Here is a 17062-nt window from a genome sequence, read left to right as displayed (position 1 = left end):
TCTGCTGTGTTGCATGCGCGTTTTACCTTAATCTGTGAATTATCCCCCCCCCCCCCCCCAAAAAAAAAGATTAAAAAGAACTTCTTTGGGTTCAGACCAATGGGTGACAAGTTGTAGGATGCAGCCCAAAAGCAGGTATGTGAAAGGCAATTAAATATCTATCCATCTGTCTGTCTATCTTTGTTCTATCCATTTTACTCATTCTGTATGTCGTTCTTCGTCTATATCTGCCTGTCATTCTATCTGTTGTTCTATTAGTCATTCTATGTCCAATCTGTTTGTTGTTCTGTCTGTCATTCTATCTCTCTATCCTGTCTGTCATTCTATTTCTGTCTGTTTCTCTCTCTCAGACAGCTTATGTACTCACTTTCAGGTGTAGCATGTTTCAGTAGTATGTTGTGCTCATACAGCCTCAAGTTTCCCATTCTGTCAGGTAGCTTATCAGACTGGTGTTGGCTGTAATTCATATGGCAACAGCAGTCTAATAGGCTGCCTGAAATTTTGGGATTGGTCACCATCTGCATGTTTTCAGAGCTGAATTTTGTGCCATAAATCTTGAACTGAACAATATTTACTAACTGGTGAATGTTCTCTCCAGTGTGCCGATGGGTCTGAGCATTTAATGGATTATTTCCTGGTTTGTGGAGGCAGATGGATCGTATGCGAACATATTTAAGTACAACAAATATTTAGCTTTTATAAATGTAGTGTAAGATCAATCACTCTATTTTTTTGTTGCGTTCAGCTATTTCTTTAGGAGAAAGATGTCAAGGCCAATTATATATTTTACATTTCATTATCACAATAAAAAGCATTGTGTTTGTCACACGTGTTTGAGTTTTTCCCCACTGACTAAAAAGCACTTTATAGTGTTACTAGTGTTTTTCCCCCTCATTTTTTTTCACCATTAGCAACAAAGCATGACAGTTGGATGGGGGCCATATGTGAACACTTCTTCAGTGCGAATTCAAAAGCGTCATTGTTTTTTTAAATGGGGCTCTTTTGTTGTTTGTGACGGCTCATTGATGAATCGTCTTTTTCTACTACACTTGCAGATTAATTCAGGATAATGCAGATTCCATCCATCTATCGCAGTATTCCACCCTCTGCTGTACAATTTGACTGTTCATTATCTTGTTACGTAATAATGCTGCAGAATGTATTTACCAGAGCCGTTGAAAAATTGTGAAACTGCTGTCTATATTGTTTTTTTTCAAAGAGATTGATTGTGCCGAGCTATTTTTTTTACCATAGACATAATAAATATATATTATGTCTATGTTTTTTACAGTCTATGGTGCCGAGCTATTAAACCACGTGACCGCGTGGCGGTTAAACAACAACCGCCCTCCCCTCTCTCCGGCTACTATTGTTGTATGTTACATCTCTCAGAGATTTATTCAATATCCAATAACTCAAAATATAATAACTTATTCAATTGCAATATACAAACGATTAAATATGTATAAAAAGCAATATACCAAAAACAAAAATGGGTAATACTAAAAAAAACAATTGTAATTGGTAATCAATATTTTGTATTACATATACAAAAACAATTCCAGAGAAATACCAAAAAAAGTTAGAATCAGAAACACTAAAAACCTGACAATCATTAATTGTATAATCAGTAATCATAGATAATCAAAGACAAATAAAAACAAAACAAATTATTGGCAATACTAATGAAATGCAGGCAATCTGTAATCATGGAGCAAACCCAGGGGGGGGGGGGGGCAAACTAAGACATTTTGAAAGTCTTATTTTTCCAGTTCAACTTTCTTATGCAGACAGTGCAGAATGGTTATTCATAAGTGGCTTGAAAAAATGAATTAGCATCACAATTAAACATTGCTTTTATTTCATTAAAATATATTTAAATTATTCAAATAAATGATCTATGGTAAAGTTAGATAAACAAATATTTGTATATCACAAAATGATAAATTTAACTGCCCTATTTTAACAAATATATTTCTCCAGAGGCCAGTTAAATCATATAATATGGAATCCGTATTGTCAAATCTTTATGATAAACCGACTATGATAGGTGTGTGTAGCTGGAGATGATCTGCTCTAGTGCAGTAAAACTGTCCAGAAAATCCTCCTCAGAGATTCCAAACTTTGTATACTGATGAACATAAGCCCTACAGGGGAAAAAAAGAAGAAAAAAAATAGCATTTAAAAAATAAAAAAAGACACTACAGAAATGTTTCCAGTATTAATGCTACTGTATGTCTCACCTTGAGGCAAACATGTTCCAAGCCTTCCTGACTATATTGTCCAGTGGTTTTAAAAGGTACTGGCTGTTACTGACCAAAGTGGCAGACTTTTCATATCCATTGAAAGCTACAGGGGAGTTCCATGTGCTGAAACAATTTTCTGTTTTAAGCCACGGCACATATAACGCAGGATCCTTAAAACCATCTGTTGATTAAAGTATTTTTCATGTTAGTTTCCTATCCACCTTATGTGACCAAAAAAGTTTGAGAACCACTGTCTTACCCTGATTCACTATGGTAAGACTATCATAAGTGTTAATATTTTAGACCTGACGCAGGCTGACGGGACTGTTTTCATGGGAAATTGCGTACATTCACTTGTCCGTGCGTGTCTCGTCATATCTGTAAATAGAGAAAAGTTGCTCCGGCTACTTTGACGTGTGAATGCTGTGGGACTGGCATTGGTTAGTTGTCTAAAGCCGAGTTCAGACTGCATGATTTTAGCCCCGATTTTGGCGGCGATTCAAAATCCTGCCGTGTGACCGAATTCTGACCGAAAACTACATCGGCGATGACCGATAGCCAATGAGAGAGCAAGATACAGGACAGCAGGATTATTCGGGGAGGAGTTAGACCAGAATATCAGTATTTTAATAGATATATTTACAATTATATAGTAGCCTATACATTTGCTTGACCAGCAGCACATTTCAAAATAAATTGTTTTACCCCCCAACTCTCTTTGCAGAACATATAATCCTTGCTCTCGTCTCCCCAACCATTTCCTCCTGCATAATCTGTTTTTTTTTTTTTCAAATATTCCTGTCAATAATTCTCCTTTTCACTGCAAATCAGCGCACAGACAATTGACCGTTCGCAAAACCCCGCCCTCGAATGGTCCTCGTTCAATCATAGCTCAGCAACTGTAACTAAGGAGAAGGACCCCCGTCAAACATTGCGATTTCAGCAAGATGGTGAAACGATGCGCCTATGGCACCTGCAAGTCTGACTCCAGGTACCCCAAAAGTTTAGAGGGAGGGGTCGTTTTTTCCCCCCCGCCTTTCCAAAGCCCAAGAGGAAAGATGCCGACAATGCAGGGCTCCAGACTAACTTTTTGCCTTGGTTGCACTGGTGTGCCTAACTTTTTTATTTAGGTGCACCAGCACAAAATTTAGGTGCACTAAAATTTTTCCTCGTCTCGCGTCGCCTTTAACGCCACAATTTCAAGGTCACCTTTTTATCACGCTCCATATACATTCATATATATATGTAAATGCTTTTAAACAAGAATAATAATAATACATTTTTTTTAAGCACAATTATACTGTATATAAAAATGTTAATCTTTAAAAAAAAAAACATTTAAAGTGCTGTTTTTACATTGTTCAAGTTAGGACAGGGTATTGACACAAATTTCACAATTCGATTCAATATTGATTATTTTGGATATCAGGTACAATACATGGCAAATTTTCTCAAGGAAAACAAATCTCTTAACTAATGCTGTAAACTGGGAGTCAGTTGTAGCCCACTATGCTTCATTAGCCTACTATAATATTGAAGGTAAAAATTACCTGATTTGTACACAAACACTTAAATTACACTTATTTATTTTTATAATAATAAAGTTATATGAAATGTAAACATTTAAATGGTGGCTGCATAAAAACTTGCCAGATTTTTTCAAACAACATGCATTAAATATTGAAAAACATTAAAAATTTATAATGAATATGCAATATGGTGCATATATTTGGCAAAATGCTCCTCCCTAGAGTTAATTTTTCTAGCTAGCTAACGAGTTTATGGGCACTGGATATGTTTTTTCTGAGGTAAATGTGACGTTACATGACATTGTTTACAAGCGTTTTACTGACGTCTTTCCACGGTTGAAACACTGATTGAGCGATTCCATGTGAAAGATACGGATTTCGATAAGTTGTACTCTATCTTTTAGCACACTTTCAGATGCTCGTTCATGTTTATTTCGCGCTGTAACTGGTATTATTAAGGCGGAAGAGAAGATCATGTGCACTCCGCGCTGCTGCTTCTCTGGGGCTGAGCTGAGCCAGAGCGATCTCACGCAACAGCGTCAAAACACTATATTTATGTTTTTGAATTTCATAAGAAAATGGACCTAATTTGAAATCTGAGACTTTGTTTCATATCAATAGTAACAAAGCACAAAGATTATTGCGATTTATTGGATGGGATGCTCGCTACAATGTTCCATTCATTCATCAACTGAAAACAGCATAGCCAAATGGTTCGTAAAATGAGAATCGATTAAAATCGAGAAATCAATATTTTTTACCTAGTTCAAGTAGCCTACATTTTTTTGTAGGCGAAGTTTCTTCGTCGTCTGTTTTCTTGCGTTTATTTAGCTGATGCTGCTGATTGCCGTAACTGATTCTCTGGTGCTCACGTCGCAATTTATTTCAATCACACAGACAGCACGGAGCATTTTAGTCCTACAGGAATATCTGAACCACAGCCAATCAGAGGCAAAGACCAGCCCAATCTCTATCTCTGATTGGTTTAGACCACGATATGATCCAACCATGCGTGCAAGGAGAACAAAAGACTCGTTTGTTGAGAGGCAACGGATGCGATCATGCGAGAAGGTTAGGTGCACTGGTGCGACCTAGGAAAAAATTTAGTCGCACACAAATTTTGGTCGCATATGCGACCAAATTGGTCGCACTCTAGAGCCCTGCAATGGATTAAGCAGTGTGGGAGACCTCACCCACAGCTAAATGCCTCGAAGATTAATAAGCATACATGGGTGATTCTCACGAAACCATTAAAACACCACGGCACTAATGATTTTAAATATTAAACATGTTATTTAGTAATATAAAAAAGCATCACAATAAAGACAATACTGATCTCTACCTTGCACAATGTGTAATTTCAACATGGGAATAATTTTATTTTCTATTTTACTGTATTTTCTGCGAAAATTATCATTACCGTAATGCGTCCAACTTAACTGAATGTATGTTATGATGTAATTTAAACAAATTAAAATAAAAATAAATCAGAAAAAAAATAAATGGATGTTCTACTAGATTATTTCAGATGATAGAAAAAATAATTTACTGAATATTCATGTATAATAATAATGTAAAAAACTAGGAAAATGATGTGTCCATGACTGCGGTTCTCATCCTCCATAACATTTTTTGAGGACTGTTAAAACGCACATTCAGAATTTAAATAAAGTTTGATTTTGAATAAAGAAGCACATGGGCCAGTTCCTTCAAGATGGCTACTAGGTAAGAAGATCTCTTTATATTTCTCCAATTAAATGTAAAATATTCACTTGTCAGAATGTGTACACGACATATTGATTATCATTACCGAAACAAGTAGTTTTCTATGTTTAGAAAATTGTTAGATTTACAATTTTTTATAAAATTGTACTTCATTAATGTCTAATTATATGCACTGAGTAAAAGATTAGCAAAGTCATCATGGATTCTCTATTGTTAGCAAAACATACCAAGGCACCTCATCCTCCGAAACACCATTCTCATACACTGCAACCATTTAAGGCCAGTTGCGGTAGAGAGAACTTCTGTTTCGGAAATGAGAATTTAATCATTGTGTACTACTTTTAAATATACCTTATGGATTTAATATGAATTTAAATATTTTTTCTAACTGTTGATATTTTGCTTCATGATTTGTTTCATTGTTGGCAGTCAGCAAGTGAGAAAAAAAAAGTTTTAGCCATGTTGACAAAGTTCAGGGAAAAATTATACAGCAACCACTGCTCGAGGAGTACAGAAGGAGAGAGAGAGGTTAGGTTTGGAGATGTTGCAGGTGTAATCAGCAATAAACACTCTACAGGGCTAGGAAATGTACATGAGCGTACACCCACACACACACAGCCTTTTATCCACTACTATAACAGGGCTATATAAATAAATAAATCTGCAGCAAAACGTCATTCATATTAATAAAACACTTAAAAAACTTCAATAGTTTTAATTAATAATTGTGTAATAATATTGTAATAATTATAGTTGATAGTATTCCTGTTCCTGAAAACTTCTGTTAGATCTACCTGAAAAACTTGAAGCACTCTTTATTTCAGTTGTATCTTTATTCTATTGTATTTATTTGTGCTTCCGTTCACTGTAAAACCCAACAAGTTAAGCTAACTAATTTCATTTGAGGAAACCGATTGCCTCAATTCAATTAAGTTTATAAAAACAATAGTTATGAGTACTCTGAACTTATTTTAATCGAGTCCACTAAAACAATGATATTTCTTAATACACAATTAAACTTTACACTGCATTTAAATACTTTATATAGCTGAAACTTCACTATATTGAGTAAAAACAGTGAAATGACAAACTTTAAATGAACTCCGAGTACTTGCAGTTACTGGTAGCTCACAATATTACACATAAAGTAAAATACAATAAGTTAAGCTAACTCATTTCATTTGAGGAAACCGATTGCCTCAATTCAAAGTTGATGAAAACAATAGTTATGAGTACTCTGAAATTATTTCAGTTGAGTTCACTAAAAGTAGATATACATTGCAGTCAAGAATTAAGTGATTAATTTAGTGATTATTGAGCATTAGTGATGAACACCTGCTGTTAACAAGCAGAATCACAGAAGGAAAGAGAAACACAAGAACTACAACTGTCTTCAGACACAGTCTTAGAGGAAATCAAATGAAGATAAAAGACGACATTACATCTGTGAAGATCTCAGCAGAGGAGGATTAAACAACTCCACAAACAGCATCACCTGCTTCACTTATTACTGACCAGATTGACTTTATTTCTGTCAGACATCTACATAAGTTGCAATTGAGAATGAACAGAGGCTTAGATGATGATGATGATGATGTATTGTTTCATTTAAAGACTCCATGATAGTGGTCAGTGTTTGCTTTAGTTGGGCTCTTGACCCTTGACTTTATAACACCAGATTTTCTCTGGCTGCTGAAACTGAGTGTTTATAAAACACATTTGTTATAGCACAAAAGCCAAAAGGAAATATGATCATGTGTTGATGGTTGTGTTTTGATGATGAAAATCATCAATTAGTGACTTGATTCCCTGATCTTTTTTATAGCCTAATATCTGAATAAACAGGTGATGTATTACTTGTATTATACATTATAATAGAACTGTGATTCTACTGTAAGGTCCATTGTTGTGACAATCAGATTTCAATAATCATGGTATCATGCTGACTTACACATACATCAAGAATCATCATATGATTCTCAACAATGGTGACCATTAGAAGAATAATTCATGCTGGGAGCCATGGATAAGTTTTGTATAATGCTAGTACCCAGCATGCATTGCAGCATGAGTCATTTTTTTAATGGTCACCATTGTTGAGATTCATATGCGGATTCTTGATGTCTGTGTGAGTCTTGGTAATTCAATACATTTTCTGTGAAACTTTTTCTGCACAAACTGTTTGTAAAGTCTTGCATAATATCTGATGGTCACAACTAGGGCTGGGCGATATGACCAAAATCTCATATCACGATAGAAGTCATCTCATATCCCGATAACGATATATATCACGATATACTGTAAAACTTCAAATAATAGCCCGGGCTTTTATTTTCCCAAATCGCCGAACTGCACCGGCTTGTATTTGAGGCAGGCGTCTATGAGACAGGCCTTTCATTTAGTGTAGGCCTTGAGATAACGAAGATTACGTTTTATTTATAATTGTGTTTAACAAATCCGTTAATCTAAGAATTAGCCTAGGCTACTTTATTATGTCTAAAGGGGGTCGCTCACCGGACGAGAAGCGCGCGCGCCGTGTCTATAGCAACTCGAGGTATCGCACACCGGACACGCGCTGTCAGTTTATGGCCAGCAAATTGTTATGTTTAAGGACATTATGGAATTAAGATCATGTCTGTACTATGTTATGATAGTACTGTACAATTAAATACAATCGTTGCTTAGTCTGCAGTCTGAACACTTTACCTCAGAGCGTCCGTTAACTGAATGAATTGGGAATATCACCTGAAAATCCGATAATAACAGCATCAATTTGAATTCAACCAGCTGATTTCTGTAAATGAATGTACAACTAAATGTATGTTGCAGCACAGGGTGAAGTCAGTATATACATAACGATAATTGTACATTTACTATAACCATAGCTTTTAGATTATTGGCAGAATTAAAAAAAACGAAACGATGTGACAGCCATGGGCTGAACAATACATTACTGGTAATATCCATCGAGCCTATGAACTTGTTGCCCGAAACACATCAACAAGAAAGAATGAAGGCTATACCCTTTAAAACGATCTCCTTCTCTCTCCGGCCTCCGCTAACTCTGCTTGCGCTAACAACTCCGCCCAGATGCGCGCAATCTGCACCACAGAACTGGTTTAAACAGACGATCTGACGGGTTTTAGAAGATTAAATACAAACCGAAACTAAAAAACAGACCAGGCCTCTATTTGAGACTGGCGTTTATTTATCCAAACCACCCTAAAATGGTCAATACAACAAATAGAAAGTTAACCAAACCATCTAGCCCCTCGTTTAGGAACGAGCTCCTCGGTTTGTTCTGGCTGGTTCTTCTCCTGCTCGGAAACACCCGGTTCTGTCACCCCTTCATTCATGCTGTTATTCACGTTTCTGCCTGCATCCCCATGGTGGCGTGAAAGATTGCAGTCATCCAAATTTTTGCCGTAAACAATGTTTTTTTGCGACACCACGATATAAACGATATGGCATAATATGAAACGATAGGCTTTTTATATCGTCCATCCGATATATATCGTCATATCGCACAGCCCTAGTCACAACAGTCTCACTTACTTGTAGAATCACAGTTTTGAATAAAACAAATGTAATGTTGCCCTTTTAATCAGAGATTAGTCTCTGAATGAGATCAGTGAATCACGTCACTAAATGATGATTGTCATCATGAATCTTTAACAATCAACACCCATTCATACTTTCCCTTGACTTTTGTGCCATATTTGTTTTATAAACACTGTTACAGAAGCCAAAGACAAACTTGTATGCAAAAGTCAAGGGACAAGAGCACAACTAAAGCAAACGCCGATCTCCATCATGGTGACCTTAAACGAAACTCAAATCCTCAACTTCTAAACCTCTGTTATTTCTAATAAGAACTTCTGTAGACCAATGGCAGTAATAAAGTCAAACTGGTTAATAATAAGTGAAGCTGGTAATGCTGTTTGTGGAGTTGTTTAATCCTCCTCTGTTGAGATCTTCAGAGGTTTAACATCTTTTATCTTCAGTTGATTTCATCTAAGGCTGTGGCTGAAAGTCAGTTGTAGTTTTTGTATTTCTCTTTTCCTTCGGTGATTCTGCTTGTTAACAGCAGGTGTTCATCACTAATGCTCAATCACCACTTAATTATACAATTATTATTCAATTATCATTCTGGTATCTAGAAATGTTCTATAACTCATTCAGTTTGAGTTCTGTTTCAGTCATTCAAGTTTCAGTAATATTTGAGTGCAGTGAACTCAATTCTATTTAGTACATATTACTGTTAGGTTTTACAGTGCACATGGCACAATTACATTTGTGCAATGATTTTGCATTTCTTTTTCTCCTTATCCTAAGAATTAGACTATTTATCCAATTAGCCTACCAAATCAAAATGAGTTATTGTAAATGCCAAGCTCATGTAATGTAGTGGATGCTTGTATTTGTATTTAAGAACAGCTATACTATTCCCTCTACATTCGTTAAAAAGAAAGATTCAGTAAAAACTAACTTTTTATGTTGTAAATACTTTCTCATCTTCTTTTTTGGCAATATTTTCCTTTCATTCATCTCCTAATCATCTATTCTGTGCAGCCAGGTGTATACATTGACAAATGTTTCCAACAGTAGGCATTTACCTTATGAAGAGGTTGAAGAATGAAGAGGTTTTTCCCTCTCTGAAACACTTTGACAAATATTAAAGTTATAAGTTATTGTTTTACGAATATTAAAGTTATTTATTTTTGTATTTTTTGTTGTTGTTGTTGCTAATGTTATATATTGAAGCACTACAAAATAAAACAGATTTGAAATTGAATCCATGATTTTGCATATATTATACATTTTTCTACATTAAATCTAGACATAGTAAACTTATTATCATTACCGAAATAATCAACCTCATTTCCAAAACCTATGTTTCATTACCGCAACAGATGATCATTAAATGTTAATTTAATTAATATAAAATTTGTAGTTTACTTTTAAATGTGTGTACAGTATCTACACATTATGTTCTTTCAGGTTTGTCACATCATTTTGAAAATGTGTCAGGTTTCATTAAAATATATATAAAAAAAGGTTGTAAATTGTGGAAGGTGTTGCGGTAATGAGAGAAATAAACAAAAAATTTAAATAATGCTAATTTAAAAATAAATATTATTTCAGATTTTTAAGTAACTGTGCATGACTGTTAATAATCCATTTTTAAAAATGTGAAAATTTATTTTATTTTCTAACAGTGTTGATGTTTTCAGACTGTTGCGGTAATTAGATTTTTTGGGACTTGTTTTGGAAATTATGCTCAAAAAGGTCTTAAATTGTAAGTAAATATTTTTAAATTAATGTTCACAAATTCTCCAGACTTTGTTTTTAATGTCTGAATTGTTTTTTTGTTAATTCAAGCATTTTTTAATTTTCATGTTTGAAATTTTTAAAACCAAGCTTTCGTGAGAATCACCCACATATGTCTGCTCTAAGTTAAGTAAAGCTAGCGAGCTAACTTAGTTAGCATATCAATTAGTAGTTTAAGTAGCTAAGTACATACAATCTGTAAAACTGGACTTAAGTTAACAGTTGTGGTTCTATATAGCATTATTATCGAAAGTAGTAAAGTTAGAACATTAGATACTTTATTATTCCGTAGGAAATTCAGGCAGCCTGTAAGGTAGCTGTTAGCCTGTCGAGCACATATTGCTATCGACGGAGATAATTTAGCAAGAGGTTGACGGTCACTGGAGGTTTTAAAATCTGTAAAACTGAACTTAACAGTTGTGGTTTCATCTAGCATTGTTACCACAAGGCTGTGCTGGTTGCATTGCAAGAAGAGGTCGTGAGGTTTCTCATTCTTGGACTGAGACCAGTACACCTTTGCCTCGATTGTTGTAATATTCCCGTCTTTGCTTATTTTAACATTTTGGACATGTCCCTCCGCTGCATATTGCATCCCTTTCTGCAGCCCTGGAGGATATGTCTGCTGCATTACTCCAAAACCAATCACTTATACCAATAGGTATGGAGCTCAACCCAGCCATGGGTATGTGTCTGGTTCTCAATTGTTTGATGGGCATAGTAACAATAACTAGGGGACGTGGCTTTTGCGAACGGTCAATTGGGATCGCAAGCTTCTTGCAGGCTATCATTTTTAATATCAATTTGAGTCTCACGCACGCATGATCTTGCGTTATTTCCTTATCACTTCTCGCGTGTGTTAGGTTGTGAAACGTAGTTTGTGGACCAGGCAGAAGTTGTCGGCGATACTTTCTTTTGTAAAGTCATGCAGTGTGAAACCTCCTGTCGCCGAGCCATTGTTCAGTGTGAACACAGCAGCAGTGACCCGACTACTTTGAAAATCGTGCAGTCTGAACTCGGCATAAACGGCCTAAAGGTCGACATGGAGCAGCTAAATCTCGAACCTCCGAGTTTAAAACAAACTCTGAACAGAGGAGAGTCCGCTGGCAAAAAGAGAACGCGACAGAGCTTATATTAACACAAGAATCAACATTGGCTTGGCTTTTCAGAGATGGCATGAACTGAGGGATTTGAAATGTTGTAAAAGCGACACGGAGATGGCGTTTTTATTACTCAACAGTTAAAGTATTTTATCCTACAGATAAATTGCCAAATGTAGCTCTCTAACAGAGTTCATTGTAAAGCATTATCTATTGTGAATGCTCATTTCATTATGGTTGTTGTAGTGCTGAAATTTATTTTCAAGAAAGTACCGTGTCTATTAATGGGTAAAGCTCTTCAGTCAGCTTGAGATCCTTTCCATCTAAACTGGTTATATCTCTTAAGCCTAGTAGTGAATGTTTTATGAACAGTAGGATAACCGTGTTCATCCACACAGTCCCGCAGAGCTGAAGCACAACCAAAACAATGTTCTTCCGCAAAATGCAAGCAGTTTTTTTTTTTTTAACTGCTAGAGGGCCAAAAGTTACAGTGTACCTTTAAAAATGCTTGTTAATGGATGGAAGTACATTAAAGGGCTACTTGCCTGTAACTGCAGTAGATACGTCTTTCCCCCGCAGTATTAGAAGATTAGCAAGTGACGAATTGAAACTTTTATGCCTACTGTTTGTCACGCTCTCTCCTCCAGATGTGACGTTTACTGTCCAGTCGATTCCTTTCAAAAATAAAGCATTTTAGTTCCACAAAACCATTAATGAAGTAATATTTTGCATTTCTTCTGTTATGAGTCGTACATAAAGCATCCTTCCTAATATTACATGAATACAGTATGTGACATCACCTTCTTCCATCCTAGCGCTGGCGATGAGCATTTGACGTAAATGCTTGAGTAGACCAGGCCAGTTAAACACACTGTAGGCCAGAGACGTGCTGGACATCTGAGGAATGTTACTCAAGCTGAGCAGTTTGTACTCAGGGTGACACACCAGAGAACTCAGTAATTCCCCTGTAGACAGCAGATAAACACTGGTAAAGGAATGTCATTTTTGCCTGATGACTCTCTGAAATTGGACGTGAACTGTGAGGTATTTGTACCTATGGGGTTTCTGTTGTAATGGCAGGGTGAATCAGCAGTATAAGCGGGCTGAAGCACACTGCCCAGCTGGTGAGCGATCACCTTATTAATGTCGCTGATGGACATGTGTTTGATGTTCATCAGATGGCTGCAGATTTTGTGCACAGTGTCATTCTCGTGAACCAGAATAGCATCAGAGAGCTGGTAGAGATGTGACAGCGTGAGCACAGAGTTGTAGTTTTGCACGATCACCTGGAAAGGAAAACAGAATCACAAAAACAGTGATTAGAATAAGGATCAATGCCAAATATGAGTGTCCATGATAAAGAAAAGGAAAAAATCTAGTTGTGTGCCAAGTTCTTAGAAATATACTCTTTGTATTAATGTTGGTTTAATATAGTTTTGATGGCATGGCAAGACAAGACACCACACTTCCCCAGTTGATTGATCAGTACATTAAGACAAGTTTTCTAAAATGTTGTTTAAATATGCAAATGCATCATTATGTAATTAAATATGCACTAATTTGCATACATTTCCAGAACAGACATCTGAACATTGGATGAAGCCAAGTTTAAAAATCTTTTTTTTTTTTACATATTAGAGTAAAAGGTTCTTACAGAAGGGGATTTGGGATCTATTTTTATCACTCCATATATCAGAAAATACTGTAAATTCACCATGTTTTTAGGAATATAAATCAGGTGAATGATATATGAACAAATCACTGTGTAAAAAAAAGTTACAACATAAATAAGAATAAAACTGTAAAGTTTGGAGTATGTAAATATAACTGTACTGTACTTGACTGTGCAATAAAATCAACACTTAATTTTATTTTGGATGTTTTCTTTCCATTAGTCTGAAAGCAGGCATGGAAGAAAATCTCAAGACAGTGTGCGAATGCTGAACTGAGTTCTCTCTCACATCTTCTTGCGCTTGAATGGACAAATTCACACAAAATTATGTCAAAATGCTAGCCTGGGAAAACCCAGACAACTTCCGGAAAATTTAGAATTGTTCTGAAAGTTAGTCTGGCAAAGAGCTCATTCAAGGCCATTTCCAATCCGTCGAAATCGAGGCACCAATCAGAAACGTTTTACACGATGACGACAGCGCTGGGATTTTGAAGCAGATTTTGTAGCCTACATTACAAAGATGGATGCCGCCGTCGAACATCACTCGTTCGAATCAGCTATCGCGTCTGTTTAAGGCGATTTGAACGTTTCCTTTTTGTTAAAAACCGAGCAAAGAACAACACTGCCGCTCTGCATACGTCATCTCCTTCATCGCTCTGATTGGGTTTAGGTCTATCCGCAAAGTCCGTTGGTGACGCCCCTCTGGAAATGATTTGTCTATGACGCTTTGCCAGACCATAACTCAGTTACAACTGAGAATGGTCTGGTTTTAACCAGGCTATCAAAATGCCCATCTTGGCAAGTATCCTAGTAGCCTTAAGGCCAATTTATACTTCTGCGTCGAGTGTACGCCGTAGTGTAGCTACGTACAAAGGCGACGTAGGCGACGCCGTCATGAGCATTTATACTTCTGCGTTTAGGTCTGCGTTGCTCTGCAGTACAGCGCCGAAACGCTAGTTGGCGGCGGAGGGTTTTAATGTTCCACTGTGTTTAGATTCCTCGCGGCAAGAAGAAGAAGATTCCTCGCGGCTGTTTTGAGTTTAGGTTACTACAAGCAATGTCGACTGAAAGAGAGCAGATCATGTTGGAGTTGGAGCTTATCGAGGTGGAAAAGGTAATTTTTTTGTTTTTTTAACAGTTTCGCTGTACTTAGAATTTAAAAATGGCGGGCGGTGCAGAAGAACACGCCGGAAATACATAGGAGGAAACGCGATGCTCCCAAGCCGACCAATCACAGATCTTGCGGTCCGCGTCGTCGCGACGTGTAGTTACATTTTTGAGGAGGTGCGCGTCAGGTTACGGCGAAGGGTACGGCGTATGGTACGCGTCTGTGCGTATGCTACGCCGTACCTACTGCGCGCACCCGACGCAGAAGTATAAATTGGCCTTTAGCATTGAGCCTTGACTATGCTAAAATACTTCAATTTTTCTTTTCAAGACTTTCATTCTTTTAACAAAGCTGTTTTCTTCATTATGATGTCATGACAGTTGTTTCACCCTGACATTTTGACTTTGACAAAAAAATAAAAATCTAAATTAATTCTAATTCATAAATTAAAAACATGTTTAAAATATAAGGTCTATTCAAATCATTGAATATATGACGTACATTTTAAGGCATTTCTGAACAAATTAATAGATCCCTACAAAAACAATTGTCATGTCAATGACCCAACTGCTACTACATCAATGATACATTAAAATACAAAAAGCTCACTACCTCACCAGCTCCATAGGGCCATGTTATTTGATTTAGGATGAAGGACTGGGGGTATAAGTCCCTCAAACGTTGAGTGATGTAGGTACCCACACCAGAACCGGTGCCACCTGCAACACTCATCATGGTGAAAATCCCTGCAAGACGATCACATCGCTCGATCTCCATCCGCACCATATCCTCTACTGCCTCTTCATGACGTGGTCCATGAACACAGAACCTTCAGAGAAGAACAGTAAACTGAACTCACACATGAAAAAAAAACAAATGAAAAAACATTAAGAGCTCAAACTAAGAGCTTTCTTCTTACCCATTTGCCCAGTTGTTTCCAGAGCCCTGCTTCTGGGAGAAATGTGCTTTGTCTCCATACCTCCATCTTCCAGATTTTGAAGCCTTGGCTATTGCTTGAGAGATAACCTTGGGTTCCATATCAACAAGTACTGACCGTGCCACAAGTTCTGTAATACATAAACATTGGGAACTTAATAGATATCATATTACAGAGGTATTAGAAAACATCAGTGAGTTGTGTTGAACCTACCTCCAGTGGAGCTTTCATAAAAGAATCTCTCATCGCTGCATTGCTTGTATTTCTTCCTGTTCGGTCCATTTGAGTCATCGCTTATGACACTGAAGAGCTCGTGTCCGATCTGATTCCCACACTGACCCAACTGTAAGCTTACAACCGACATCTATCAACGGGCTCTATCTGTCCACATTACCCATTAAACGATACGACAAACGTCTCACACGGTCTCATAGCATTATGTGAGTACACAACTCCCCAAACGCGTAGCTATAGTAACATTTACCTCTTTACTCAATGTGACAAATTCCTTGCCTGGATGTCAGTTTACTCTACTGAGAGTCGAAACAAAGCTATGAAATACACAATATCAAGTAGCATTAAGTCACTACTTTACAAAAAAACTTTTACAAAGTAAAAGAAGAGAATTTGTGCCTACAGTTGAAGGCGGGAGCAGTTTTGCACCCGTCGGAACTGATGCATGATGGGACTGTGAGAGCTACAGTGAAAAACATCTCTACAACCATCAGATGGCGCACAAAACATACCTTCTGTGGGCATCCTTGTTCTACTTGCGTACTAGGGGTACTATGGTAGATGTCACGAAAACACTGCGTTTTAAGCCATGTTGAAATCACTCATTTCGAGGTTTCAACTTGTAAAAATACTTTTCTGAGAGCTCCTACTTTGTACCACGTGACCGCTGTACCATTTATCGTTGTGTGTAGCCCTATTTTTTTTACAGTCTATCTATGGTGTAGCCACTGGTGTAGCCATAGAAATTCGATCAGCTCCGAATAGAATGTCACATGTTGTCATATCAAGCCAGATATAAAATTTTTATGTTGTCTAATGACACTACGGTAATTAATATATGGCGTGAACGCACGCAGCACATGTTTAGGTCATATTTCACCCCAAAATCAAACTGAAAATTAGATAAATAATATTTTTTTCATAATAATATTTGTTTATATTTTTTACAAGCACTTTTTTTTCTAAAATAATACCATTGCAATGTAAGTAATAAGTAATTGAATTTGTTTTTTTTTTGTATATTGCATTACAATAATAAGAGTGTATTTATATATTTTTAATATTTATTAATTCTAATTAATGTATTTAATTATTTGTATTACAGTGAATTTGAGGAAACGTGAAAATTTGTATTTTTGATTCAGGGTTATAATAATAATATAAATACACACACATGACAAGA

General features: G+C 36.5%; 1 protein-coding gene across 2 annotated transcripts; it reads right to left on the bottom strand.

The window, feature by feature from the left end:
• Positions 1–1838: 1838 nt before the first annotated feature.
• tubd1 (tubulin, delta 1) lies at positions 1839–16096 on the bottom strand. 2 transcript variants are annotated; one of them, XM_056243196.1, is made up of 8 exons: positions 15859–16096; positions 15628–15775; positions 15411–15537; positions 12983–13214; positions 12729–12893; positions 12474–12602; positions 2244–2427; positions 1839–2147 (listed from the first exon to the last, which is right to left on the bottom strand). In XM_056243196.1, the coding sequence occupies exons 1-8, from the start codon at positions 16007–16009 to the stop codon at positions 2042–2044; spliced, it is 1242 nt and encodes a 413-aa protein (XP_056099171.1). In that variant the 5' UTR covers positions 16010–16096; the 3' UTR covers positions 1839–2041. The 2 variants fall into 2 exon arrangements, with proteins under 2 accessions (XP_056099171.1, XP_056099169.1); XM_056243194.1 differs by having other exon boundaries at positions 15321–15537; positions 15859–16093.
• Positions 16097–17062: the final 966 nt, after the last annotated feature.

This window comes from Rhinichthys klamathensis, unplaced genomic scaffold (assembly GCF_029890125.1).
Source record: "Rhinichthys klamathensis goyatoka isolate OS25496 unplaced genomic scaffold, OSU_Roscu_1.1 h1tg000781l_1, whole genome shotgun sequence".
In the NCBI taxonomy this organism is placed as follows: Eukaryota; Metazoa; Chordata; class Actinopteri; order Cypriniformes; family Leuciscidae; genus Rhinichthys; species Rhinichthys klamathensis.
This window is presented reverse-complemented; position numbering and strand designations above follow the sequence as displayed.